The sequence below is a fragment of the Gorilla gorilla genome, chromosome 7 (assembly GCF_029281585.2).
Source record: "Gorilla gorilla gorilla isolate KB3781 chromosome 7, NHGRI_mGorGor1-v2.1_pri, whole genome shotgun sequence".
Taxonomy (NCBI): Eukaryota; Metazoa; Chordata; class Mammalia; order Primates; family Hominidae; genus Gorilla; species Gorilla gorilla.
In genome coordinates this window covers 99,652,300-99,679,099 of record NC_073231.2, presented here as the reverse complement: position 1 = coordinate 99,679,099, position 26,800 = coordinate 99,652,300, and the positions used below count along the sequence as shown (strand labels likewise).

At 37.0% G+C, this 26,800-nt stretch overlaps 1 protein-coding gene across 8 annotated transcripts in view; it reads right to left on the bottom strand.

Moving 5' to 3' along the window:
- Positions 1-3,156: 3,156 nt before the first annotated feature.
- Positions 3,157-26,800, bottom strand: part of TMEM67 (transmembrane protein 67) — a 65,742-nt gene continuing 42,098 nt past the window's right edge. For 3 of the 8 annotated variants that reach the window (XM_019032936.4, XM_055349389.2, XM_055349391.2), the window contains 11 exons: positions 26,435-26,521; positions 25,188-25,287; positions 24,951-25,090; positions 22,666-22,806; positions 18,745-18,825; positions 17,561-17,677; positions 13,481-13,597; positions 13,276-13,380; positions 12,548-12,650; positions 6,986-7,128; positions 4,751-6,047 (listed from right to left, as the gene is read on the bottom strand). In XM_019032936.4, the coding sequence (XP_018888481.2) occupies positions 5,967-6,047; positions 6,986-7,128; positions 12,548-12,650; positions 13,276-13,380; positions 13,481-13,597; positions 17,561-17,677; positions 18,745-18,825; positions 22,666-22,806; positions 24,951-25,090; positions 25,188-25,287; positions 26,435-26,521 (1,215 nt within the window). In that variant the 3' untranslated portion in view covers positions 4,751-5,966. Of the gene's footprint in view, positions 3,414-4,347; positions 4,710-4,750; positions 6,048-6,985; positions 7,129-10,493; positions 10,686-12,547; positions 12,651-13,275; positions 13,381-13,480; positions 13,598-17,560; positions 17,678-18,744; positions 18,826-22,665; positions 22,807-24,950; positions 25,091-25,187; positions 25,288-26,434; positions 26,522-26,800 lie in introns of those variants that run through there. The other 5 variants (XR_008668034.2, XR_008668036.2, XR_008668035.2 and 2 more) reach the window with 4 other exon arrangements.

The window sequence follows — 26,800 nt, the reverse complement described above, 5'->3', positions numbered from 1 at the left end:
ACGCGAATCCCCTCACTTTACATAGTAAACAGTATGAAAGTTCTTTTGCTTCACACATTCTTGCCCACACATGGTATTTTAAGTTTTTAACTTTTAGCCATTTTGTTGGTTTTGTAGTGGTATCACACGGTTTTATTTTGCATTCTTATGACTAACAAGGTTGAGCACTTTTCACAGGTGTTTATTGGTCATTTGGAAACCTTCTTTTGAGGGATGGCTACTTGAGCCTTGCTCATTTTTCTATTGTGTTGCCTGTCTTCCTTATTGATGTGATGATGTGATTGATTCAGGACAGGAGTGCTTTGTCTAATCTGTCTGCAATTTTTTTTCTCAGATTGAGGTTTGCCTTTTCATTCTTATAATGGGGTCTTCTGATGTACAGTGTTCCTGATTTTAATGTAAATTCCAAATTTACACATATAAATTTACAAAAGTATAAATTTACCACAAATTGTAAAGTCCAATTTACCAATCTTTTATTTTATGGTTCATTTTTTTGGGTCTTATTTTGAGACAGACAGGGTCTCACTGTGTCACCCAGGCTGGAGTTCAATGGTGTGATCTCAGTTTACTACAATTTCCACCTCCCTGGGCTCAAGTGATCCTCCCTCCTGAGTAGCTGGGACTACAGGCACATGCCACCATACCTGGCTAACTTTTTGTATTTTTGGTAGAGACAGGGTTTCACCATGTTGCCCAGGCTTGTGTTGAACTCCTGAGATCAAGTGATCCACCCGCCTTGGCCTCCCAAGGTGCTGGGATTACAGGCATGAGTCACCATGCCTAGGCTTTTTGGGGTCTTAAGAAATCTTGGCAGGCTAGGTGCAGTGGCTCACACACAGGTGTGTAATCCTAGTGCTTTGGGAGAATGAGGGTGGAGGATCGCTTGAGGCCAGGAGTCTGAGTCCAGCCTGGGCAACATAATGAGACTCTGTCTCTACAAAAAAATTTAAAATTATCCAAGCATGGAGGCATGTGCCTGTAATCCCAACTACTCTGGAGGCTGAGGTGGGAGGATCGTTTGAGCCTGGGAGGTCGAGTCTACAGTGAGCCATGATTGTGCCACTGCACTCAAACCTGGGCAACAGAGAGTGACCCTGTCTCAAAACAAAATAAAAAACTAAAAGACCTACATGAAAGTCATGAATATATTCCCCTTTTATCTTCTAGAAACTTTATCATTTACCCTTTCACATTTAAATTTAGCATCTACCTGAAATTGATTTTTGTGTAAGTGTGACATAGAGGTATGCATTTTTTCCACTGGGATATTCAATGGCACATCTAAAAAACACCTTTCCGTTACTGCACTGCATGCTACCCTTGTCATGTGTGTGTATATACATATCCACACACCCGTGGACTTGTCCCTGGACTTCATTCTACTGATCATCTGTGATTATGTATTTATCCTTGGGCCACAGCCATGTATTCCTTGTAACAATAATAATTACAATGGAAGCAATGATTATTATAAAAATAACAGAAGCAGTTATTTTTTAAAACCCATAGACAACTGTGTGGCAGGCAGTTTGTCTATTGCTACTTCTAGCACACCCAGCAATGAGACAGTGTCTTAATGTAGTCTCTAGTGGGTCTAATCTGGGTCTCTCTTTCTGCACTAAATATTAATTGGAACTACTACTATTACTACTACTACACAGCTTATTTTCACATAGCATTTACTATGTGCCAGGCACTTTTCTAAGCACTGTACACAATAACTCATTTAATCTTCCCAATAAGTCTTTGAGGTAGGTACTATTTATCTCTTTTACAGATGAGAAAATTTAATCATGACTTGCCCAAATTGCACAGCCAGTAAGTGGTGCAGCCGGGACTTGAACACAGGCCAATCTGGCTCCAGGGTCTGTGCTCTCAACTACTACCCTTGGTGCCTCTCTTATGGGCAGTGGGGCAATGTATTTTCTTGCAAACCACAACATGCAGCCAGGCAACAGAGAGCAGGAACACTTATCTCCAACTTGGTTAAACACTCCATGCATGTGATGGAGATGTGGCCCAACATAAAAACCTTTAATGATGTGACTCCTGTTTTCCTTTCCAACCTCATCGCCCTCCAAAGCCCCCAAACATACTGTTCTGTGTCCTTTTATGTAGTGATGAGTGAGGAATGACAAGGGGAGACAGGAAAGTTTCTTACACTCACAGGTCCTAGAAACAGATGGCACGGCACACCATGCACAGCCACGGGGGAAAGCACCAGTCAGGAGGCAGGAGCACCAGGAGCCAGGGCAGAGCCTGGGTGCTTACTGGAGTTTCTGAGGAAATGGCAAGGCAGGGTGGGGTCAACAGTTTGGGATCGGCTCGTTGGAATAATTTCAGTGTGCTCTAAACTACAGAGACTATCCCTAGTTGCCCGTTACCTGGTCCTGGGATGATTTAAGGAAGAGGAACATTGCCTCCTAGGGTTTCAGGGCCAGACAGAGGAGGTGTGGCTCAGGTCTATAGTTTGTATATCAAAGGTATGCTCCCACCTGAGTTCTTTGCTGTCTAAAAGAACTGGGGAGCCCCAGGAGGGACAATCACTCCCCAGAAGGGAAGGTTTCTTAAAATGACAAAACATCTTATACAGACAACTTTTAAAATATAAATAGTACATGTGCTCTGATTCAAACTGCCCGTAGTGCCCCAAACTGCCATGTGCTGCTTTGTCTCTGAGCACATACTGTTCCATGCTTTGGTTGCACTTGTTTTTTTTTTTGTTTATCTTAAAATCTTATATCAAATCCACTTCTCTGAGGTCAAAGCCCTGATGACCCAGAAGTACAGTTAAGAGCTTTCCTTGTATCACACCCCGGTACTGCAGCATGTTTCATATTGCTGTAATTACTGGTTAATTTACCTGTTTCTCTTACAAATTATAAGACCCTTCTGAGGGGCTGGGGAGCAGGAAGAGGTAGAAACATTGTTGGAATGAATGAGCAAATGAAAAAAACCCTCCCTCCCAGAGACAATACTCCACTCTTCCTGTTCTCTCCACCCTCTATCACAAACTGTGTTTCCCACAGGGGTGTTGTCTTCTTTTATGTTTTACGTCTATCGGTGACCTCTATCTGGGCCTCTTCCTGGCAGAGCTGGGGGTGGCTGAGGAAGAAGGCAGGCTCAGAATTTTCATTGGTCAGTTATTGAGATCAGTAATCTGAGTTTTAATATCATATTATTAATTTATTAGCAAGAAAAAAATATATTTTGGGGCAGATATTTTAAACTAAAAATAAAAATTCCAGCATTTGTAGTTTACTCAACGTTAAAAGCACATTTTAAGAAACTAATCCTGGCCAGGTGTAGTGGCTCACACCTGTAATCCCAGCACTTTTGGAGGCCGAGATGGGTGAATCTCTCGATCAGGAGTTCAAGACCAGCCTGGGCAACATGGTGAACCCTTGTCTCTACAAAAAAAATACAAAAAATTAGCTGGGCTTGGTGGTGCACACCTGTTGTTCCAGCTACTTGGGAGGCTGAGGTGGAGGACTGCTTGAGCCTAGGAGGCAGAGGTTAGAGTGGGCCAAAATCGTGCCACTGCATTCCAACCTGGGTGATAAGAGTGAGACCCCGTCTCTCTCTCTCTGTCTCACACACACACACACACACACACACGAAACTAATCCTTACAACAAGTGGTAAGCAAAGGATATTATTTTCATTGCAGAGATGTAGAATGAAGCTCAATGATGGCAAATGACTTAGTTCAAGATACCAAAACTTATAAGTGATGGGCAAAATTCTAATTTGAATCCAGGGCTTCTTTTGCTAAATTTGGAGCACTTTCCATTAAGCCACACTGCTCACTGCTCCTTGACTTACAGTTATTTCCCCTCAGCTTATATTTGTCAATATTTACAAAAAAAAATACATGCTTCATGCTTGCAAGTGCTGAGTTAATGATCATTTTGAATGTTCCTCAATGTAGGTAATCAGCAAAGCCTTCTGAAAAGGCAGTTAGGACAGCAATGCCAGAGAAGGAAGCATTTACAAATCTCCCATAACAGAGGCACTGGTCTACAGAAGTATTTTAGGGGCCTGTATGTTTCTAAGGAGCATACAAAGTACACAACAGCTTATAAAGAACCTCTCTAGGTTTTGTTTCATTATGAAATGAAGAGAAATCAAATGTTTCTAGAAAATCAGTAAAATCAGGGATATAAGAGTCAAAGTATAGTGATTGGGTACTACAGAAATAGACAAAGGGTAATGAATCTAGTGAATAATTATGCACATGATCAGGAAATGTAAATTGTGACAATGTGAACAAAGGAGTCGACAGTGTATGAAAATCTGAACACATTTTTATGCACCTAGCCAAAATAAAAATATCATACAAAATTAATTTAGAATGATTTTAAATGTTTTCTCTGTTTTAATTTATCAGCAAGTAAGCCAATTGATCCTTTATTGTGAAATTTAATACTTAAAAACTTTTGCACTAAAATTAACTTCTTCTATGTTGAATGATGGTTGAATTTCTTTCATATGCTTCTGAGTGAGTGGTTTTAAATATCCATGCCATACAAGTACATGTATTTATCTCTGCAGCTTTTATAAAGGCATTCTTGTACTGTGATCCTTCAGAAACTGCAGTTTCAAAGACTTCCTTTTCAGTCATCCTCAAGATTCAGGGAAATGTAAAAGATTCAACTTTGGCAATGGCTGGGACCTCTGCCCCAATAATGTTATATTCCTAAATGCTACTCCATCAGATATACATTAATGAAACAGAAAACAGAAATACCAAATGTTTTAGTATATATTTTCATCTGAGAAAATATAAATAATATTTATACAGTATTCCATTTTAAGTATTTACACAGCATTAACATAGAAAGCAGTGAGAAACATGATACATTTACAGTGTTTTGTTTTTGTTTTTTCTGAGACAGGGTCTTGCTCTGTCATCCTGGCTGGAGTGCAGTGGTGCTATCTGGCTCACTACAGCCTCCACCTCCTGGTTTCAAGCAATTCTCGTGCCTCAGCCTCCCAAATAGCTGGGATTACAGGCCACCACATCCAACTAATTTTTGTATTTTTTGTAGAGATGGGGTTTTCCATGTTGGCCAGGCTGGTCTTGAACTCCTGATCTAAAGTGATCCATGTGCCTTGGCCTTCCAAAGTGCCGGGATTACAGGCGTAAGCCACAGCGCCCAGCCTTACCGTTTGTTATTTACAGTCTTTAAACGTAATTGAAAAGCAAAACTCTGGAAGAGAACTCTTAAAACATTAAGTAATTAAAATGTATAAAAAATGATATTGGGAAAAATGTCATACGTTATAACTTAATAAATGTAAACTATATTAGAAATGCAAATATATTTCATGGAAAGTGTATACTGACCTAATACAGGTATACAAAGGAATGAAAAGATATCATTTCATGAGATGCATATTAACCCAACAGTGAATTAATCCACTGCCAAATAGGATGAGCAATTAGAATGATGCAAATTGAATCAGCAATAATACAATTTAAAATTTCTAAGTAAACTTGAAAATATCTTTCAACATTTATTTAACCATAAGCACACAAAACATGAAAATATCAAACTGAAAACTAGTCTTAAACTTGGAATCAAATTACTTTGTCAATGTGAGAAGATTCAGGCAGCTCTCAGTTTATAAAATAATCTACAGAGACAAATGATGGGGACTGTTTTAATTATCATTAAGAAGTATTATGCTGAAAGCAACATTTAGATTTTTTTTTGGCCTCACTGTCAGTATTAATTTATTATTTACTGCATTAAATACTACACACAATGGGAAAACAGTATTTTCTATTATATCAGGTTATATATTCCCAAGTTATAAAAATAAATCTTTCTGCAAATAAAAAACAAAAACAGAATAGTCTGCATTATAAGTTTTAAAAAATATGGCAAACTAACCTGATATCATGACTTTTTTTTGGCCATGATTATACTGAGTCTTTAAGTTATTTATTCAGGAAGTTAAATCAAAAATCTTTGATCCACCAATGTTTTGGATGCCAAATTCTTTTGTCCTACTGTATTACGGATATATCTAAAAATCTGGAAAATTAAAACAATTCAGAATGAAAAGAAATATAAACAAAATTAAATATGCACGTCGATTAAAATATCTAGATTAAATTAGCTAATTCTCTCAACTATTTTCATGTATCAGGTATCTGAATCCCATGGTGATACATAAAATTATTTCAAGATGATAATTTCTTTCATAGTTTCATAGTATGTTCCCATTTAGAGTAAATTCTTATGAATTAATTATACAAATTCTCTCATGTTCACAGAAATACACTTTAAAATATATAGAAAGGCAACTTTCTTCTAAGTCTAAAACTACGGAAACATCAAAAGAATCTACTCACTAGAGATAGAATTTCTTCACAATTCTAGATCACTGTCAAGGACTAATAAATTGCATCTTACTTACATATACTTCTTTGACATAGTGGAGAATATTTAGTTGATAATAACACCATTTCAAGAACAGATTTGCCATTTCTTGAAATCTCTATTTCAGGGTCCACACTCATACATGAAGTTGCTTTTTATCCACACAGGTGGGGGAGGTGTCAAAGCTGCAAGCTAAAGGGGGCTTCCCTTTGGTGCTGAGCCCTGAGCTAGCTCTCCAGTGCTTGTTTTTTTGTTACTTAACATCTGGAGAGGGTGGATGGGACTCTAATTACTGTTCACTTGTAGCATCTAGGAGACTAGCAGTTAAGTGTCTTCCTATAGGATTCCTCTTCCATGTATAATCAAGCAACTTATGCCCTCCACTAGACCCCAGTATTTCATTGACCCTAAAGGACAGAGTACAGTTGGTTGAAATGTTATTCCTTCTTTTGGTGGGGTTAGTCATATTCTAAACCTTTACAAAATTGTAGTAAAAGTAGACATTGTTACTCTCTGCTATGAAAATATCTATTCTAACATATTTCTCTCAAGAAAATGAAGGAAAATGTAGAAAAATTTTAAAAGTTTACCTCTTGTTGTAGATATGTAAGGAAGGATGCTAAAATAAAATTTTGGCAAGCCAAATCCACAACACAGAAGAACAGCAGATCAAAAATAAGAAGAGTAGCTTCATTTCCATAATACAGGACACTGCTGAAAGAATAACCTTCATCTATTAAAAAAATTTAGAAAATATAAATTAGAAATTTAAAAAAGGAACAAGTCTGTGATAAACTTCTGGTGACAAAATCTGGATGTTTAAAAACAGCACATTAGAAACATACTATATACAATACTTCATGGCTTACACAAAAATAAACAAACATTTTAAGATTTGTTCATCTAAAAGAGGTTAGTTAAAAAACTCATAAAAACTCCTAAAAAGCAGTTTTAACATTAGGACCAATGGTTGGTAATTGCTAGTAGTGTAAGTTTCAAAGACCATTTAATAAATAGCCTTTCTTTATTTCTTTATACAACTAAAAGCTAAATTAATCTTACAAACATTCCCTAAGATACAGTAAATCAGAGAAAAAACCAGCAAGGCATAGAGTAAGTACATAGTGTTCAAGAGTTCAAGAATTTATCTCAAATAGTCCCGCTGAGGTTTTGCTCTAAGACCTCTTCTCACTCCACCAGCGGGTTTCATCCTTATTGGGATGTGAACACCCTTTTAAAAAGATTATGATGAGGCCAGGCACAGTGGCTCATGCCTGTAATTCCAGCACTTTGGGAGGCTGAGGCAGGAGGACTGCTTGAGGCCAGGAGTTCAAGACCAGCCTAGGCAACATAGTCAGACTCCATCTCTACAAAAAAAAAAAAGAAAGAAAGAAAAGCTAGGTCCGGTGGGTCTGCTGGTGCACACCTGTAGTCTTAGCTATTTGGGAAGCTGAGATGGGAGGACTGCATGAACCGAGGAGTTTGAGGTTATAGCGAGCTATTAATATGATTGCACAACTGCACTCTAGCCTGGGCAACAGAGCAAGAACCTGTCTCTAAAAAAAACAAAAAAACAAAAGCCCGATGAAAGCTATAGATCCTTCCATTAGGAAAAAAAAAAAAAGTATACATAAACTTGGGAGGCCGAGGCGGGCAGATCACGAGGTCAGGAGATCGAGACCATCCTGGCTAACATGGTGAAACCCCGTCTCCACTAAAAATACAAAAAATTAGCCGCGCATGGTGGCGGGCGCCTGTAGTCCCAGCTACTCAGCAGGCTGAGGCAGGAGAATAGCATGAACCTGGGAGGCGGAGCTTGCAGTGAGCCGAGATCGTGCCACTGCACTCCAGCCTGGGCAACAGAGCAAGACTACGTCTCAAAAAAAAAAAAAAAAAAAAAAAAAGTATACATATACAACTCTTGCAAACAATTAAACAATTTCAGGGAAATCCAGAGAACCACTGAAGCAGCCCATGGACACCCAGTTAGGAACATCTGCTTTATACAAGAGGGCATGTGGAGTGCTGGTAATGTTCTCTCTTGAAAGGGTACTAGTTACAGGGGTATATTCAGTTTGTGAAAATTCACTGATCTATAAGTTATATCCTTACAAAATATGCACATTAAACTTGCATATATAATCTTAAAAAACCTGTTTTACATGCTCTCTCTTGGTGATTTTCTATTAACATTGCTCCAGCAATGACTTCATATGATAGCAACTCCTCAATTTATTGTGTGCTTCTACTTTCTCCTACAACCTGGTCCCTTATATTTAATGCCTACTGGATACCTCTTCCTAGATGTCCTGAAGTACCTCAAGATGCAACATACTGAAAACTAAATTCATCCTCTTTCCCTCAAAACCTGATCCTCCCTCTGTATTGCCTCTGTTATTGAAAAGCACCACCACCCACTTAGTCACACAGCCAGAAGTCTGGATAATTTTTGACTACTCTTTTCTCTTAACATTTCTGGCAATCCTTTCTTCTTCTCTAGCCCCACTGCTACTGCCTTAGCTCATAGTCTCATCATCTCTTGATGAAGACGAAGGTAGTGAGGTCGGGCGCAGTGGCTCACACCTGTAATCCCAGCACTTTGGGAGGCCGAGGTGGGCAGATCTCTTGAGGTCAGGAGTTCGAGGCCAGCCTGGCCAATATGGTGAAACTCCATCTCTACTAAAAATACAAAAATTAGCCAGGTGTGGTGGCAGGTGCCTGTAATCCCAGCTACTTGGGTAGCTGAGGCAGGAGAATTGCTTGAACCTGGGAGGCGGAGGTTGCAGTGAGCCGAGATTGCGCCACTGCACTCCAGCCTAGACAACAGAGCGAGACTCCATCTCCAAAAAAAAGCAGATAGAGAAATGGAAGAACATACTTAGAAAGAAGAGGAAGATAGGAGGAAGAGGAAGGAAGACTGCAGGAGAAGGAACAAAGGAGAAAGGAAGAAAAAACCAGGAAGAAGGAAGAAAGAAGGTGATGATTGTATTATTAAAAATAATAGGGCCGGACACGGTGACTCACGCCTGTAATCCCAGCACTTTGGGAAGCTGAGGCGGGTGGATCACATGAGGTCAGGGGTTCAAGACCAGCCTGACCAACATGGTGAAACCCCGCCTCTACTAAAAATACAAAAATTAGCCAGGTGTGGTGGCACATGCCTGTAATCCCAGCTACCTGGGAGGCTGAGGCAGGAGAATCGCTTGAACCTGGGAGGCAGAGGTTGTAGTGAGCCAAGATTGCACCATTGTGCTCCAGCCTGGGCAACAAGAGTGAAACTCCATCTCAAACAAAAAAAATAATAATAATAACATTTCCTTTCTGAGTGCCTACCCATAACAGATACTTTACTGGGTTCTTTATATTAACACATAATAACCCCACAAAACTTTTAGAGGATTGTAACCAATTTTACAAAGAAGGCATTAAAGTTCAGAAACGCTAGGCAAGTTTCTCAAAGTTCACAAAGCCAGTAAATGGTAGTCAGGTTTTGAATCCAAGACCAGAAGACTTTGAAAGCTACAATATTTTTGTTTGTTTGTTTTTGTTTTACAGAGACAGGGTCTTGCTCTGCCACCCAGGCTGTAGTGCTATGGCATGATCATAACTCACTGCAGCCTCGAACTGCTGGGGTCAAGTGACCGCCTGCCTTGGCCTCCCAAAGGGCTGGTATTACAGATGTGAGCCACTATGCCCTGGAGGAAAGCTATAATCCTAATGTCTAAATTATGCTGTTACAATTTTCCATCTATTCAACTCAACTTGTAACCTACTGACAGAGTAATTCTTCCAATTTACAAATCAGATCTGCTTAGCACCCTTCAATGATATCCATGTTCATTGGCAGTGGTTTCTTTTTCTTTTCTTTATTTTTTTTTTTTTTGAGACAGAGTTTTGCTCTTGTTGCCCAGGTTGGAGTGCAATGGTGCAATCTCAGCTCACCACAACCTCCGCTTCCTGGGTTCAAGCGATTCTCCTGCCTCAGCCTCCCAAGTAGCTGGGATTACAGGCATGCACCACCATGCCCGGCTAATTTTGTATTTTTAATAGAGACACGGTTTTACCATATTGGCCAAGCTGGTCTCGAACTCCTGACCTCAGGTGATCCACCTGCCTCGGCCTCCCAAAGTGCTAGGATTACAGGCATGAGCCACCGCACCTGGCCCCATTAGCAGTGGTTTCTTCTTTTTTTTTGAGACGAAGTCTTGCTCTGTCCTCCAGGCTGAAGTGCAGTGGTGCGATCTCGGCGCTCACTAGCAGTGGTTTCTAAATCATTTTGATCATGCATCTCTATCAGAATAAGATGTTGAGCATGCAACCCATAATAGATATAATAGAAATATTTTATTAATTACTACTCTATATAATATAAACTTAAAAATAGATTAAGGGTGATTAAACTGCAAATACACAAATAGACATTTTAATATTTTCTTTTCACACCTCCGTGATCAACTTATATACATCTTGTGGGGCAAAAAATTAAAAAAAAATTTTTTTGGAAACAACAGGTTTACAGGATAGAGTGAAATTCCTTAGTGTATCAGGCAAGGACTTTGGAATTTGGTCTCTGCCTTCTTTATCTTTCAAGTACTCTCTTCCACTGTGTCCTACTTCATATCAGACTTTATAAAGTTTGTAAGTGCATAATGCACTTTGCGCACTGTTTTTGAATCCCCTTTTCCCTGTCTGCATGAATGTCTTTGCCTCTTTCTCTTACCTTGATCCTCTTGATTGACAAACAGCTACTGATTTTTTAAAATCCAGTTCAAACTTCTCCAGGTTGCCTCTTCTGGCTTTACCTCATATCTGGTTAGATTTTCTATGCTCCCTTCTGTCCCTGGCATAACCTGCGCCTGCACAGACTTCTGTGCCAGTACCACCCTACTTATTCACATGTCTGTCTTCTATAGTCTGTTAAACAAGATACCCAAGGTAGGGATCATTCGTCTGTGTATCTCAGACTGACACAATATCTGGCATGCAATAACATATGGGTAAATGATATCTAGGCCAGGGCACTGGTTATACCACTTCCATTCTTACTCATACAATAGGTTATCAGTCATACTACAAATGACATGTATACTATCTTTTTAATATGAAACCAGTTTTAATCACTACTCCTGTCACAAATAATACTGATTTTTACAAACTTGGATAAGATAAAAAATTAAATGTTAAAGATTAATCACAAATGTTATTCTTCTTTTAAGCGTTTCATAGTTTGGCATTAAACAAACAGTCCAATAAAATCTGAATTTTATTTGTTTTACTATCTCTTCCATGTGGACTGTTGATTCTGAAATTCACCTGAATACTTTCTTATAGAATCTTTTATGTATTTGTTTCCTGCTACACGACATAATAAAATAGAACACAGAAAAGAATTATAATTCATGAGGTTAACTGAGTTCATTATGTTTCCTTTGTTTTTATGTAAAATTATTATTATTATTTGAAACAGAGTTTCACTCTTGTCGCCCAGGCTGGAGTGCAATGGAGTGATCCCAGCTCACTGCAACCTCTGCCTCCCAGGTTCAAGCCATTCTCCTGCCTCAGCCTCCCAAGTAACTGGGACTATATGTGCCTGCCACCATGCCTGGCTAAGTTTTGTATTTTTAGTAAAGACGGGTTTCACCATGTTGGCCAGGCTGGTCTGGAACCCCTGACCTCAGGTGATCCACCTGCCTCGGCCTCCCAAAGTGCTGGGATTACAGGCATGAGCCACCGCACCTAGCCAAAAAATTATTAAATCAAAAGAAAAATATCAGCTGGGGGCGGTGGCTCATGCCTGTAATCCCAGCACTTTGGGAGGCCGAGGTGGGCGGATCACGAGGTCAAGAGATCAAGACCATCCTGGCTAACACGGTGAAACCCGTCTCTACTAAAAATACAAAAAAAATTAGCTGGGCGTGATGGCGGGCGCCTGTAGTCCCAGCTACTTGGGAAGCTGAGGCAGGAGAATGGCATGAACCCAGGAGGCGGAGCTTGCAGTAAGCTGAGATCGTGCCACTGCACTCCAGCCTGGGCAACAGAGCAAGACGCCGTCTAAAAAAAAAAAAACAGAAAAAAAGAAAAATATCTACAAGCACTTTTTTCTCAAACTTTGAAAACAGTTATCAAGTTCTACAAAGGGATTTAGAAGATACCATTGTAAAAGATGCTTTTTTCCATTGGTTCCATGAATTCCATTCCAAGAATTCTTTCAAGAAGCAACTTATCTTTTATAAAGTAATCCATTTCCTTATGAACCTAATAAAAAAAAAAGACAGCATCATTTCACAAACAGTAGTGAAATAAATGCTTTGCAATTAATGTAAAATCAGCAGGAGAGAAAATGAAAAATGAATAGTATATAAAGAAAATCTGTTCTTCAAAAAGACTGAATTTACTACATTGAAACCTATAACAAAATTCTCTACAGGAATGTTTTAAATTTTAAATGTCCTTAGTAGTATTTAGGGCTAGATATACTGAAAATCAATTTATAAAATGCTTTTTAGAAATACAATCATAGCATAACACAAGGATTTCAATAATGAATAATACAATAATATTTTGGTAACTGGCTAACAAAATTCCAGTGCAGACATAGTTTAAGGGAATCATGATTATGTTAACAGACACATAAAATTTCATTTCACTTTTGTATAACCTAGTTCTATCCCTAAGCCATAGTTTGTTAATGGCTAGAAATGTCTTTTAAAAATATATTATTCCTAAGTATTGAATGTGACAGACAAAAAAAGGGAAGGTCTTAAGGTGGGGGTTCTAAGTTTACTGACTTGGTTGACTTGAAGAAATAATTGACATTCCCACTTAACTTTTTAAAAATTGCATTTGATCCCAGCTTAAATATAAATGTTGACATACATACATGGTCAATGAAGGAGCCAAGAAATTTATTCATCATGTGATATGCTTTTATACTCTGCTCAAAAGTACTTGCTGATGAACTCAGTAGTCTAGCAGGACCATTTTTCTAATGTAAAAAAGAGAAATGAATACAAAGTGTTATGTTCTTGGTATCTAAAAAACATGAAATATTGATAGAATATATCTGAACTGTACTTTATACAAACCCTTATTAGTGTCTCATGAATTCTGTCATAATGTTGTCTCATCTGGTTAGAAATTGCAATCTCAAAAGTCTGACCATCTGTGTTGGGTACCAAACCTCTCTGGCTACACAAATTTTCCTGAAAAGTTAAAGAATTTAAGTTAAGATCAAAATTATAAAAAATTTCCTGCCTCAAAAAGAAAATACAGAACTTTTTTTTCGCTGTTATCACATATTACAAGATTCAGGTGCTAAGTGAAATTCACTGAAACTGTATTTGAGAAACAGATTCTACCATTATCCAAGGTTCCCAGATTTTGCTAATTTCTACTTTATTCTAATTCATACTCCCTTTCAGGTCTTTATATCATCTCCTTTGCTCTACTTAAATATATATATATATATCTATAATAGATATATTATAGATATATATAGATTATAGATATATAGATTATAAATATATATATATTCATCTATAATAGATATATCTATTACAGATAAATATCTATAATAGATAAATATATATATTTATATATAATAAATATATAATAGATAAATATATATCTATAATAAATATATTTATATATAATATATAAATATTATATATAGTAGATAAATATATATCTATAATAAATATATATTTATTATCTATAATTTATTGTCTATAATATATATAAGATAATATATATAATCCATAATAGGTTGATATATATTTATATATTTATCACATATATTTATATATTTAAGTAGAGCATATATATATTTTTAGGTAGAGCATATATATATATTTAAGTAGAACAGAGTAAAGGAGATGATATAAAGACATATATATGTTTATTGTATATTGATATTCTTAGCTTCCTTTATAATTGACCTTATTGCTCTTTTAATGTATGCTGAAAGGTCTTGCTTTGGAGTTAACTAGTTTTATAATTGCAAATGATCTTTTTTGTTTTCTAAACATTTTTAAGATGCTTCCTTAATTAATTCCAATAAAACATAGTGATACATGACCAAACAGTTAATGTTATGAACCAGATATCCATATCCATTTTGGGTTTCCCTGACACAACTTGGATCCTGACAACCACAAATATGTAAAAAAAATTTTGATTTGATTGATGCTTCAAGGTTCGACTCAAGTTCTCTGGCCTTCATAAAGCCTGTCTACCTACTCCAGAGGTTAATATTTTCCTTCTTTGTCTAAATCTAACCCGAAAACATAATATGGCACTTGGCTTTCTATACACTTAAAGGAAGAATACATGTAGTGAACTTCTCTATTTAAAAAAATTTTTTCTTGATTAAAAACATTCATGCCATTGCAGAAAATTTACAAAATAAAGAGAAATACAAAAAAGAAAAGAAAAATATTACCTAAAATCTCAACACCCAGAAATATAGATATCTTAAGGAATTTCATTTCCAGTCTTTTTTATAAGGCATGTACATATAAATAGCACAAAATTGGGATCACAATGACTCCTTTTTCACTTAACGTTATAGCCTGAGCAATTCTCCATGTCATCAAATATTCTACAAAATATGATTTTACCATCTACCTAAGATTTCACCGCAAAGGTAAACCAATTTATTTAATATTCTCCAATTTTTACATACTTTTCCCCTTACAAATAACCTCTGTGATAAAGATCCTGAATTTAAGTAGCTGTTCATATTGTTAATTTTTCCTTGAGTTAACATTCATAAAATCAGTGAATCAAAGATTATGAACCTTAAAAAGCTCTTGGTATATACATTGCCCAAACACTTTCCAGAAGGTCTGCATAAATTCAACCTGCCACCAGTAGCTTTGTGGTTGCCCATTTCACTGTGTCCTTGATGCTATTAAGTATTAGCTTTTCAAAAAAAGTTTGCTAATTTGAAGAGGGGAAAATCATTTTTTTATATTCAGTTCTTTGATTATGAGTTAAAATATTTTTAGAGCTTTATTAGTGTCTATTGGTCATTTTTCCATTGAGATTTTAATTTAGTGTTTTCTTGATTTGCATAACTTTCAATATTCTTATCAATTTCTTTGTCATATTTGTTAAAAGTATTTTACTCTAATTCACTTTTATAATTGCTTGATATGCAAATGTACTATATTAATAAAGTAACATCAATTAATATTCCCTTTTTGATGATTTCTATTCTTTATCCTTAGAATATCATCCCCCAGTCTGAAATATTCTTTTCTAGGTTCTCCTGGCTTCATGTTTTACATTTAACTTTTTAATCACAAGGTAATTTCTATTGTTTAATCAAGTGATCCAGTTCAATGTATTAAATAAATTCTTCTCTGAAATGCCATTATCATGTGTCAAATTCTTACAAGTCACAGGTATGGCCCCTTAATCACTAAATCCTCTTGGTTTTTCCACTTAAGCACATCTTATTATTTAAAAAATTTTATTATGGAAGTTTTCCAAATGTACATAGTAGAGAGAATAGTAAACCACTCATTACCTAGCTTCAGCAATTACTAATATTTTATCAATTTTGTTTCATCTATCCTTCCAAATTTTCTTTTTTCTTAGAGTATTTTAAAGTAAAACCCAGACCATGTCATTTCATCTGTAAATGCTTTGTATGTATTTCTAATAAGGACTTTAAAATAAATAACTATCATGCCATTTTCATACCTAACAAAATTAGTTATTCCTTAACATTTAGTCCACTAAAAATCTCCCAGATTTTTTTAATAGTTGGTTTGTCTGAATCAGGATCCAAATAAAGTCCACACATTGTACCAGATTGGTTTGTTTTTCAAACCTTTCTCATAATGTAATAGTTCGTACACTGCCACCATCATCCTTCCCTTTCTTTTCATGTCATTGATTTGTCTGGAGACACTGAGTCATTTATCCTGTGAGGCAGCCTATACTCCAGACCTGGCTAATTACTTCCTATGGTGCTATTTAATTTGTCCCTTTATCGCTTGTATTTCCTATAAACTGGTGATTAGAGCTAGAGGGTTGATTATACTCAGATTCAGTTTTTTAGGCAAAAATACTTCATTGGTGAAATTATATACTTCCTACTGCATCATGGCAGGAAGTGTTTATGTCAGTTTTCCTTATTTTTATTTACAGTGTGTCTAAATTACGTCAACCTGATCCCTCATTATAAAGTTCCCTGTCAACAATCACTTAATCGTTTAGCAGCCACTGATAATGGCAGCTTACATTCATCAATCCATTAGTCATTGCAAAATGGTAATTTTTCTAACTTAGAATTCCTTCTACTTTCTTCTATAAGGAGGAACTTTCCCTCATGAATTATTTGGTTACTGTGATACAGTTCATACAGAAACTACAAGATAAAATTAGATTCTTTCCCTTTATGAATGTTCAGGGTGAGTTGGTCCCTAGCAACTTTCTTTTTTTTTTTTTTTTTTGAGAAGGAGTCTTGCTCTGTCGCCCAAGCTGGAGTGCGGTGGCGCAATCTCGGCTCACTGCAAGCTCCACCTCCCAGGTTCATGCCATTCTGCCTCAGCCTCCCACGTAGCTGGGACTACAGGCGCCCGCGACCATGCCCGGCTAATTTTTTTGTATTTTTAGTAGAGACAGGGTTTCACTGTGTTAGCCAAGATGGTCTCAATCTCCTGACCTCGTGATCTGCCCGCCTCGGCCTCCCAAAGTGCTGGGATTACAGGCGTGAGCCACCATGCCTGGCAGTCCTTAGCAACTATCAAAGTGATCAATAGGCCAGGTGCGTGGTGACTCAAGCCTGTAATCCTAGCACTTTGGGAGGCCAAGGTGGGTGGATCACCTGAGGTCAGGATTCAAGACCAGCCTGGCCAACATAGTGAAACCTCATCTCTACTAAAAATACAAAATTAGCCGGGTGTAGTGGCAGACGCCTGCAGTCCCAGCTGCTCAGGAAGCTGAGACGGGAGGATCACTTGAACCCAGAAGGCAGAGGCTGCAGTGAGCCGAGATTGCGCCACTGCACTCCAGCCTGGGTGACAGAGGGAGACTCCATCTCAAAAAGAAAAAAAGGTTATCAATGAAGACTGTTTTTTTTTTTTAAACAAATCCAGCATTTATAAGAATCCACTTCTCACTTAAAACCAAAAAGATGTAAAACATTTTCATACCGCTTCTCTTTTAAGGTTCATATTCATTTCTTCCATATTAGTATCTGCATGCCCATGTACTGATCTACCATGAATGTAATATCCAAAACATTTGTGGGATAACAGAAACACTGATATCTATAAAAAGAGAATAAAAAGAAGCAATTAGCAACTCATCTGCAAAACAATAAAAAATTAAGTTTTCCTTAAAATTGCTTTCTTTTTCCCAAAATAATGAAGATTATATTCTTGGGAAATATATAAAGAGGATAATAAAGTAATGAAGGATAATAAGGTTTGTGTGTGTTTTTTTTTTTTTTTAATGTTAGAAAAAGAGATTGAAGATATTTTCCAAGAAAGGGAGAAACAAGTCTGGGCAACATAGGGAAACTCTATCTCTACAAAAAAAAAAAAAAAAAAAATAGCTGAGTGTTGGTGGTGCACACCTGTGGTCCCAGCTACTTGGGAAGCTGAGGTGGGAGTACTGCTTGAACTCAGGAGGTCAAGGTTGCAGTAAGCTACGATTGCACGACTGTAGTCCAGCCTGGGTTACAGTGCGAGACCTTTTCTCAAAAAAAAAAAAAAAACAAAAAAGAGAAAAGAAAAGAAAAGAAGAAACAGGGTTGACATACAAACAATTTTCAGGGGTACTGGAATGAATGAACTACTTGGTAGCATAAGAAATTCATAATTAAGAAACTGCAAATAAAGATGAAAAAAACAGGCTGGGCACAGTGGCTCACACCTGTAATCCCAGCACTTGGGGAGGCTGGATCACCTGAGGTCAGGAGTTCAAGACCAGCCTGGCCAACATGGGGAAACCCCATCTATACCAAAAATACAAAAAAAAAATTAGCCCAGCATAGTGGTGCACACCTGTAATCCCAGCTACTCAGGAGGTTGAGGTATGAGAATTGCTTGAACCTGAGAGCCAGAGGTTGCAGTGAGCCAAGGTGGTGCCACTGCACTCCAGCCTGGGTGACGGAGCAAGACCGTTTCAAAAAAAAAAATGAAAAAATGAAAAAACTAAGGCAGTTTAAGTATTAACTTGTAGCTCATTATAATTATCTCTGGAATTAACAACCAGTGGAAAATTGGCCCAAAAATTCAATCATACCAAATCACTTTTAAAGTCTCTCTTAACAAACTCATGACCTTTAAAAAGGGAAAGTAACAGTTGCAAGATGAAGTCAGAAAGTACTTACATTACTCATAGAGCATAAATCAACAAACTGTCGAATTTTATCTTCTATAAATCTCTCATAAAAGACAGCAAAGAACACGACCTGAAACATTAAGTCAAGTTTATGCTTATTAGCTTTTAGGATTTTAATTTTCTTTTACAGCCACAGTGTAGCATCTTAAGAAAAAAAAGGTCCAACCAAAAGCACAGTGGCCTTTAACAGTTCCTATGTGATAAAGTCCTACTTGTCATTTCTGACTCTTCTGTCAAAGGGAGGAGGATTTTAGAATTGTGTTGAGTCATTGAGGGAGCCTATTTTGAGTTTTGAAAACTGTTGTGTGTCATTAAAACAAGCTATGACAAACACGTGGGAAGAAAGAAAAAGTCTTTTAAAAATGTAGGATATATCAATGCATCCATGGTCAGATTTATGTTTGGGTTTGCAATTTTGCTCATCTAAATTTCAAGACATGAGAAAATGCTCTACTTTTCAAATTAATTTTCTCTGCCAGAACAGCACATAAAAAGCATATATCTAGTATTCTGACTACAAAGTATTAAAAATTCATATGGAATGGTTTCCTGTGTTTTCTTAGATTTAATACTAGAAACAGAAATTTTATAAATAAAAATTTTACATGGTACATCTTTTTAGACATGTTTCAGGAAAAGATAAAATTTCCTAACTCCCCTATTTAAAGCTGTCCCCACTGTCCCCCATTCCTATCTTCCACTCCCCTCCCTTCTATTTACTCTATCTCATGTCCCTGCTGATTTTCTTCACAGCACTTGGCACAATCTGTCATTTGTTCCTGTAACAGCAGATCCATAAGCTCAGCACAGCGTCCAGTACATAAAATGCACTCAAATATGTGGATGAATAGATAAATGAATCTACACCAGCCGACTGCTGAAAATGTTTTCCTACATACTCTATATACATATTTGAAACCTCTTTAAAGGATGTGAAAAACAGCAATATTCAAGGTTTAAAAATTAAAAGACACCACTTAAAAGCTGAAGAGGCTGGGTTTAAGGAAATAAAAGGAGTGAACAATTATTAGAATCAAGGAGAGTTTAGACAAATTTATGAAACTGTAACAGGTTGTTAAAGGAACCCTTAAGGATTCTTGACAAATATATAAACACCGATCATTTTAGAATATTACCATGGAGAGAAATGCTTTACTATCCAGCTGATGGCAAAGTGAGAAGCAAAGAATGAAGTTAGATGGTGGTGTCTGAGATTGCTAGGTGCTGTCCCAACAATCCTTTCTCCTTAGTAACAGATCCCTTCCTTGAGCAGGATATACTGCTGCCCAGCTGAAAGAGTCTAGTGCAGCTAGGTGTGGTCATGCAATTAAGTTCTAGCCAAGAAGATGTTGAAAGGCACCTCTGAAAAGGCTCTTAAAGAAAAGGTGAGCTTACCTACTTCAATTCCCTCCTGTAACTTCATTGGCTATTATGGACCATGAAGGGACTGTGGAGATGGAAGTCCCTTGTGGCTGGGCAGAAGGACAGGCTTCTGGGTCCTGACAGTAGCACTAAGCCACCATTCCACTCCAGCCCTGTACTTTGGACCTCTGCTTATCTTTTTCATGGGAAAGACAAGGTTCTCTTTGATTTCAGCCACTCTTATTTTGATTTTGGTTGTGTTATATTCAACCAAATATGAAAAGCTTCAGATGATATTGCTTTAGACTCTCTACATCCAGATGAATCTGATATACTCACAAAATATATCGGTATATTGTACAAAATATTTCCTTAACATTGATGATAAACATCAAACCCTATACTCTTTTGATTCTACCTTGTTTCCAATTTTAATATGTTTGTCTTCTTTTTCTGGTTGTCAGCTGTCCTTTACTAACTCTATCCCTGTAGTTTCAAGTTTGAGTAAGTCTCATCAATTTAAAATAAGTATATATTTAAAAAGTTAATCCACAGATTACTGAATACCACCACCTGGACCTAATTCTCTAAGAATAAGCTCTCTTAAAAATATTTCAATCTGGCTCACACGTGCAACCCTGGCACTTTGGGAGGTTGAGATGGCAGGATAGCTTGAGCTCAGGAGTTTATGACCAGCCTGGCCAACATGGTAAAACACCGTCTCTACTAAAAACACAAAAATTAGCTGGGCCTGGTGGCAGATGCCTGTAATCCCAGCTTCTTGGGGGGCTGAGGCAGGAGAATCGCTTGAACCTGGGAGGCGAAGGTTACAGTGAGCTGAGATCACGCCACTGCACTCCAGCCTGGGCAACAAGAGTGAAACTCTGTCTCAAAAAAAAAAAAAAAAAAATTGCTGGGTGTGGTGGCATGTGCCTGTAGTCCCAGCTAATCAGGAGGCTGAGGCAGGAGGATTGCTTGAGCCTGGGAGGTTGAGGCTGCAGTGAACTATGATTGCATCACTGTACTCCAGACTGGGAGACAGGGGAAGACTGTCTCTAAAAACAAAAACCAAACAAACAAAAATCTCAAAAGATCCTTAAAAATAGGCTGTTTTAGGTAGATAGCTATTAGCCAGCTATAGGAAGTTAAAACTGCTCTCTAGAGGTCCTATCTTCATGTGCTGATTATAAAAGTTAAGGAAATTTTAAAGTAAACAGAAGGACTCTTTCTGTTTATGAGTATCTGAAAGTTAGATGCTTGTTGCTGCTTCTTTCTTTTTCTTTTCTTCCTTTTGTCTTTTTTTTTTCTTTATGGCCTCTACTAGATCCATGGGACCTGAGGCTAAAAAGACTTATTTTTACTTTCAGTCATTTTAATAAATATTTCAAGAAAAACTCCACAAGGGGTACGAGCAATCTGAGTGAGGTTTCATGATATAAATAAATGTAAACAATAAGTTATGTTTCAAAAGAAAAGAACATATTTAGGGTAGCTTATCTGTCCCTGTATCTACATATAAACTAAACAAAGAGTCTGTCCTATTACTATAAAGCTGAGGACTCTCAAAGGCCCTTCAGAGCCCCACTATTGACAAGAACGTGAACTCTGAAATCAGGCTGCCTGAGTTCCAATTCCAGTTCCGTCAGTTACTAGTCACATGACTTCAGGCAATTTTTTTAGCCTTGCTGGGTCTCAGTTTCCTCATCTATAAAATGAGGATAATAGCAGAGCTTATCTCTGAGGGCTATTATAAAGATTAAGACATTATCAGGTATAAAGCGATTACAATTGTCCTTATAGTATGTTGGGATTGAGTCCAGAACCCCCAAGTATACCAAAATCCACCCATATTCAAGTCCCATATTCAGTCCTGCTGGAACCCATCTATACAGAAAGTTGGCCCTCTACAGATGCAGAATTTGCATTCTGTGAACACTGTATTTTCTACTCTCAATGAGTTCAGTCAAACAGTTCAACATGGGGTTGAACTATTTGAGGATCAACAGTAATTACACTCGATCTTAGCCTAAAAGCCAAGAAGTGATGGACCAACAGTAATTAATTAGCACAGTGACTAATACAATATAAGAATCGACTACTGGCTGGGTGTGATGGCTCATGCCTATAATCTCAGAACTTTGAGAGGGTGAGGAGGGTGGATCACCTGAGGTCACGAGTTCAAGACGAGCCTGCCCAACATGGTAAAAACCCATCTCTACTAAAAATACAAAAAGAATTATCTGGATGTAGTGGTGGGAGCCTACAGTCCCAGCTACTCAGGAGGTTGAGGTGGGAGAATTGCTTGAACCCGGAAGGCAGAGGCTGCAGTGAACCAAGATCATGCCACTGCACTCCAGCCTGGGTGACAGAGCGAGACTCTGTTTCGAAAAAAAAAAAAAAAAGAACTGACCATTAGCTATTGTTCTTGTCACCTTCTTTCTGCTACAGAAAGAAGGATGTGGTCAATATTTGATGATAATCAGTAATTAGGCAGAGTTATAAAGAAGCAATGTTACTTAGAAGTAATATTACCTGTATAATTCCTTACCTGTATAATTCCAATGGCTAGCCAAAGAGCAGCAGACACTGCATATCTCAAAATGCAGCTATAAGGAGCTATGTAGCTAGGTGGGCTTCTAGAAAGACTAGAAGATGAGTCCATTAATGCTAAGTTCTTGAATCCCACAACCTGGAGTAAAAAGGAAAAGTAATAATTTAAACGGACATGGATAAAGAAAACTACTCTAGACTGAAAATAGAAAACCTCTCCCTACTCACCTTGAAAAACTAAAATATCCAAGTTTGTATAAACAGTAGAAAATCTAGATAAAAATAATTATTATACAGTATTTTAACTACAAAGTATTTATTACACAATATTTAGTTAGCTCATTTGGCATTCTTCTCAATATGACTAACGGCCAAATATAACCTTATTGTCATACACACTGACAAGACTAAAAATTTAATTAAAAGGATAAAACTTTCATCAGTAAACTACCAATGAGTGAAACCAACAAGTAGTATTTCATGAGTATTCGACATGTGCCAGGCACTGTACTAAACATTTTTATACTTTAAAACAGTATATTACAAAATGTCTTCTAAAGGACATAAGTTCTTGAAAAAAGAATCTATGTTTAAATACTTTTGGTCCATCCGTTACACTCACCTCCATCCCTCCCACCCTTGTAGAATAAAGGCTCTGAGAAGTTTTACAGTAAAAGGTGCTACATGATTATACTGAATCCAATATTTTCCAAACTTACTTGACCATAAAACTTTTTCATGTAACACCTTTTAAAGCTGAGGAAACTCTTAAACACACACACACACACACACACACACACACACACACACTACTTTAGTACAAAAAGAAAAGAAGTATGTGAGGTAACAGATAAACTAGCTTGATTTAGCCATTCCACAATGAATACATATATCAAAACATTGTATTGTAAACTATAAACATATGTAATTTTTATCTGTCCATTTAAGAAAAACCAAAATACCACTTCAGGTGAACTTTGGAAGTCTTGTTCATATTATTTTAAAGCCCTAGGGATACAAACATTCTTCTACTAGTTTTATAAAAGGAAAGGAAGGGAAAGGGGAAAGAGAATGGAAAGAAAGAAGAAAAAAGAGGGAAGGCAGACAGACAGACCTAAGAGTTAATGATTTATATTCAATCTTAATTAAGCAGATAATTCCTGAGAAAACCTATTCCCATATAAACGGTTTCCATGTTCAGTCTTATACTCAGTACTGAATACTTCCTTTAATAATTCCAACCAAATCCATGAAATAACTGCAAATGTATCACAAACACGTGTTTTGTTCAGTTTACCCCCAGCTCTTAGCACAGAACATAGTCTACAGTAAGTGTTCAATAAAAATTTGTTGAAAAATATCAAACTTATAATAGTGATTCTAATGCAGGGGAGAATATGGATCGGGGGTAGGGAGCTTTTTCAAAATATAGATACCTGGAGTTACCTCAAAGCTACTAAATCAACACATAGTCTCTAAGGGTGAGCCTGAGCATAGGTATTTTACAAAAGATCCCCAAGGGATTCTGATACAAACCATTGGTTTTAAAGCTACTCCTTACACCTAGAGCAGTCAAACACACAGAGACAGAAAGTATTATAGAATGGTGGTTGCCTGGGGTTAGGTGTAGCAGGGAATGGGTACAGAGTTGTTTAAGGGGTATAGAGTTTCAGTTTTGCAAGATGAAGAGTTCTAAGATGAATGGTGATGATGATTTTGCATGGCAATGTGAATGTACGTAACACTACTTTTTGTTCGTTTGTTTTTTTCTGAGATGGAGTTTTGCTCTTTCTGCCCAGGCTGGAGTGCAATGGTGCAATCTCAGCTCACTGTAACCTCCGCCTCCCGGGTTCAAGCAATTCTCCTGCCTCAGCCTCCCGAGCAGCTGGGATTATAGGCATGTGCCGCCATGCCCGGCTAATTTTGTATTTTTTGGTAGAGATGGGGTTTCTCCATGTTGGCCAGGCTGGTCTTGAACTTCCAACCTCAGGTGATCCGCCTGCCTCAGCCTCCCAAAGTGTTGGGATTACGGGCATGAGCCACTGCGCCTGGCCAACTTAACACTATTAAACTCTACACTTAAAAATGCTTAAGATGGTAAACTTAAAAAAAGAATTGTGGTAAAATACGTAACATAAAGGCACTCCTTTTTAATGGCTTCACGACAATATTTCAACCTTTAGAGAAATCTTCCACTGTCATGAAAACTTAGTTGGAATTATATTAGTTTAATATTCATAAGGTACATGTAAGTCGCATATAATCACATCAAACAGTTTATACCTCCAAAAAGAAGAGGACAGTAAGTACTTGAAAGAGTGAATTAATTTTTCTCACAGTCTGAATTTCATTCCATTCATTTGCTACAAAATATGTTCTCCATATGCTTACAGGAACAGTGGCACTTCGTACACCACCCTCACCTGGTCAGGAAAATAAAATGAGTAAAAGAGTTTTACCTCCTTTGCTCTGCAAGGGTAGCAAAAGAATTTTGGTACAAATATTTTTTATTTCAGTTACCTTCAACAGCTTTAAGAACCTTTCCTTTAGGTCGCTCCCAATCAATAAAGAATACATCTATTGTAATCTGGGATATGAGCTTATGCAAAAATTGTAGTGCCTGAGAATGACATATAATAAAACACCTGAAAAAGTACCAGCGTTAAGCCTGCTTATAAAACCAATATTGACTCTTTAAGAAACATACTGTTATCACAAGAACATATAATTTTATGAGTGAATTCACATGAAGTTATAATACCACTAAGGAATCATTAGAAGCTCATCAGATAACCTGGAATCATCAAATTCACAGAATTTTCATATACATCTTAATTTACCTTCCCTTTTTATTTCTTTCTTTAAAATAGGAATATGAAAAGAGGAGACATTTTTCCTCCTCCTCACATAGGGACTTATATAATTGACTCTTTCCCAAAGATTCTAGAAGCACACTTTGTTTTGTAGATCAGCTGACTTCTTTATAAGTAAAGATATTTTCAACTATAGTTTGTTTTTCCTAATTAAAGTTTTCGAATGCTCTTACTGTCTTTTTTTTTCTATTTCTGCTATTCAGATTTCTGATTTTTAAAGAATGTGCTGTTGAAACACATCTTTCTTATTTATAGAAGCAATATGTTTAAACTGAGGCATTCTTTCTAGTTGCTGCATTATTCATCAAATAAAGGATAAAAATCTAAGTATGAGATACTTCACCTCAAGAAGCTCCCAGTCAGTGGAAAAAGCAGACACTTAATACTCACAGTAAAATAGGATAAGGACTACCAAGAGGCATATAAAGAGATTCACCTACACTGATGGAGAACACTGAGTTGGGGATTGGGGGGCCATAGGAAGAAAGGAGCAAAGGAATCTGGAGACAGACAAAACAACTTTTAAGATCTCAACACTTTATCCAGAGTGGTACCTTTTACCCTTGATTAATGGAGACAAAATTCATGCCTGAAGACATTTTGTCCCATTGTGAATGTATCATCAGACTTTAAAGAAAGTTATATACTGAAATATCATTTTATCAAATAAGCCATACAAATTTATGGCTTCTTTGAAAAAAATATTTAAGGCAGAGTTTCAGACTGAGCATCTACTATAAATAAAAGTAAATTTACCACATAAAATAATTAATGCTTTCTTTCAAAACCAAAGTGAATTTCACGCCAAAGATTTTTGAAAGCATTTTAATTTTAAAGACTTGTTAGTTCATTAGCAGGCCTTTTAAATTTGGTAACCTGTCCTTTAAAACTTACCTTCAGAGCAAAGGCACATCCAACATAAGTGACAAAACGTTCTTCCTGAACTGGCATTGGCAGCAAAACAGAGACAGACTTCTGTGCCTATAATAAAAATTACTTGATTAAATACTATCACACACAGTTTTTTTTGTTTGTTTGTTTGTTTTTTGTTTTCGTTTTTGTTTTTTTTGGGAAAGGAGGGTCTCAGTATGCTGCCTGGGCAGGACTTGATTCTGGACTCACAGGATCCTCCCACCTAAGTCTTCCAATTGAAAAAGGTTTTTACTAAGCACAATTTATAAACCAAAGAAAGCATAAAAGAGGAAGATAGTGATGTAATCGATAAGCTCAGCACACTCAAGGAATGGGGAGTTGGGAACT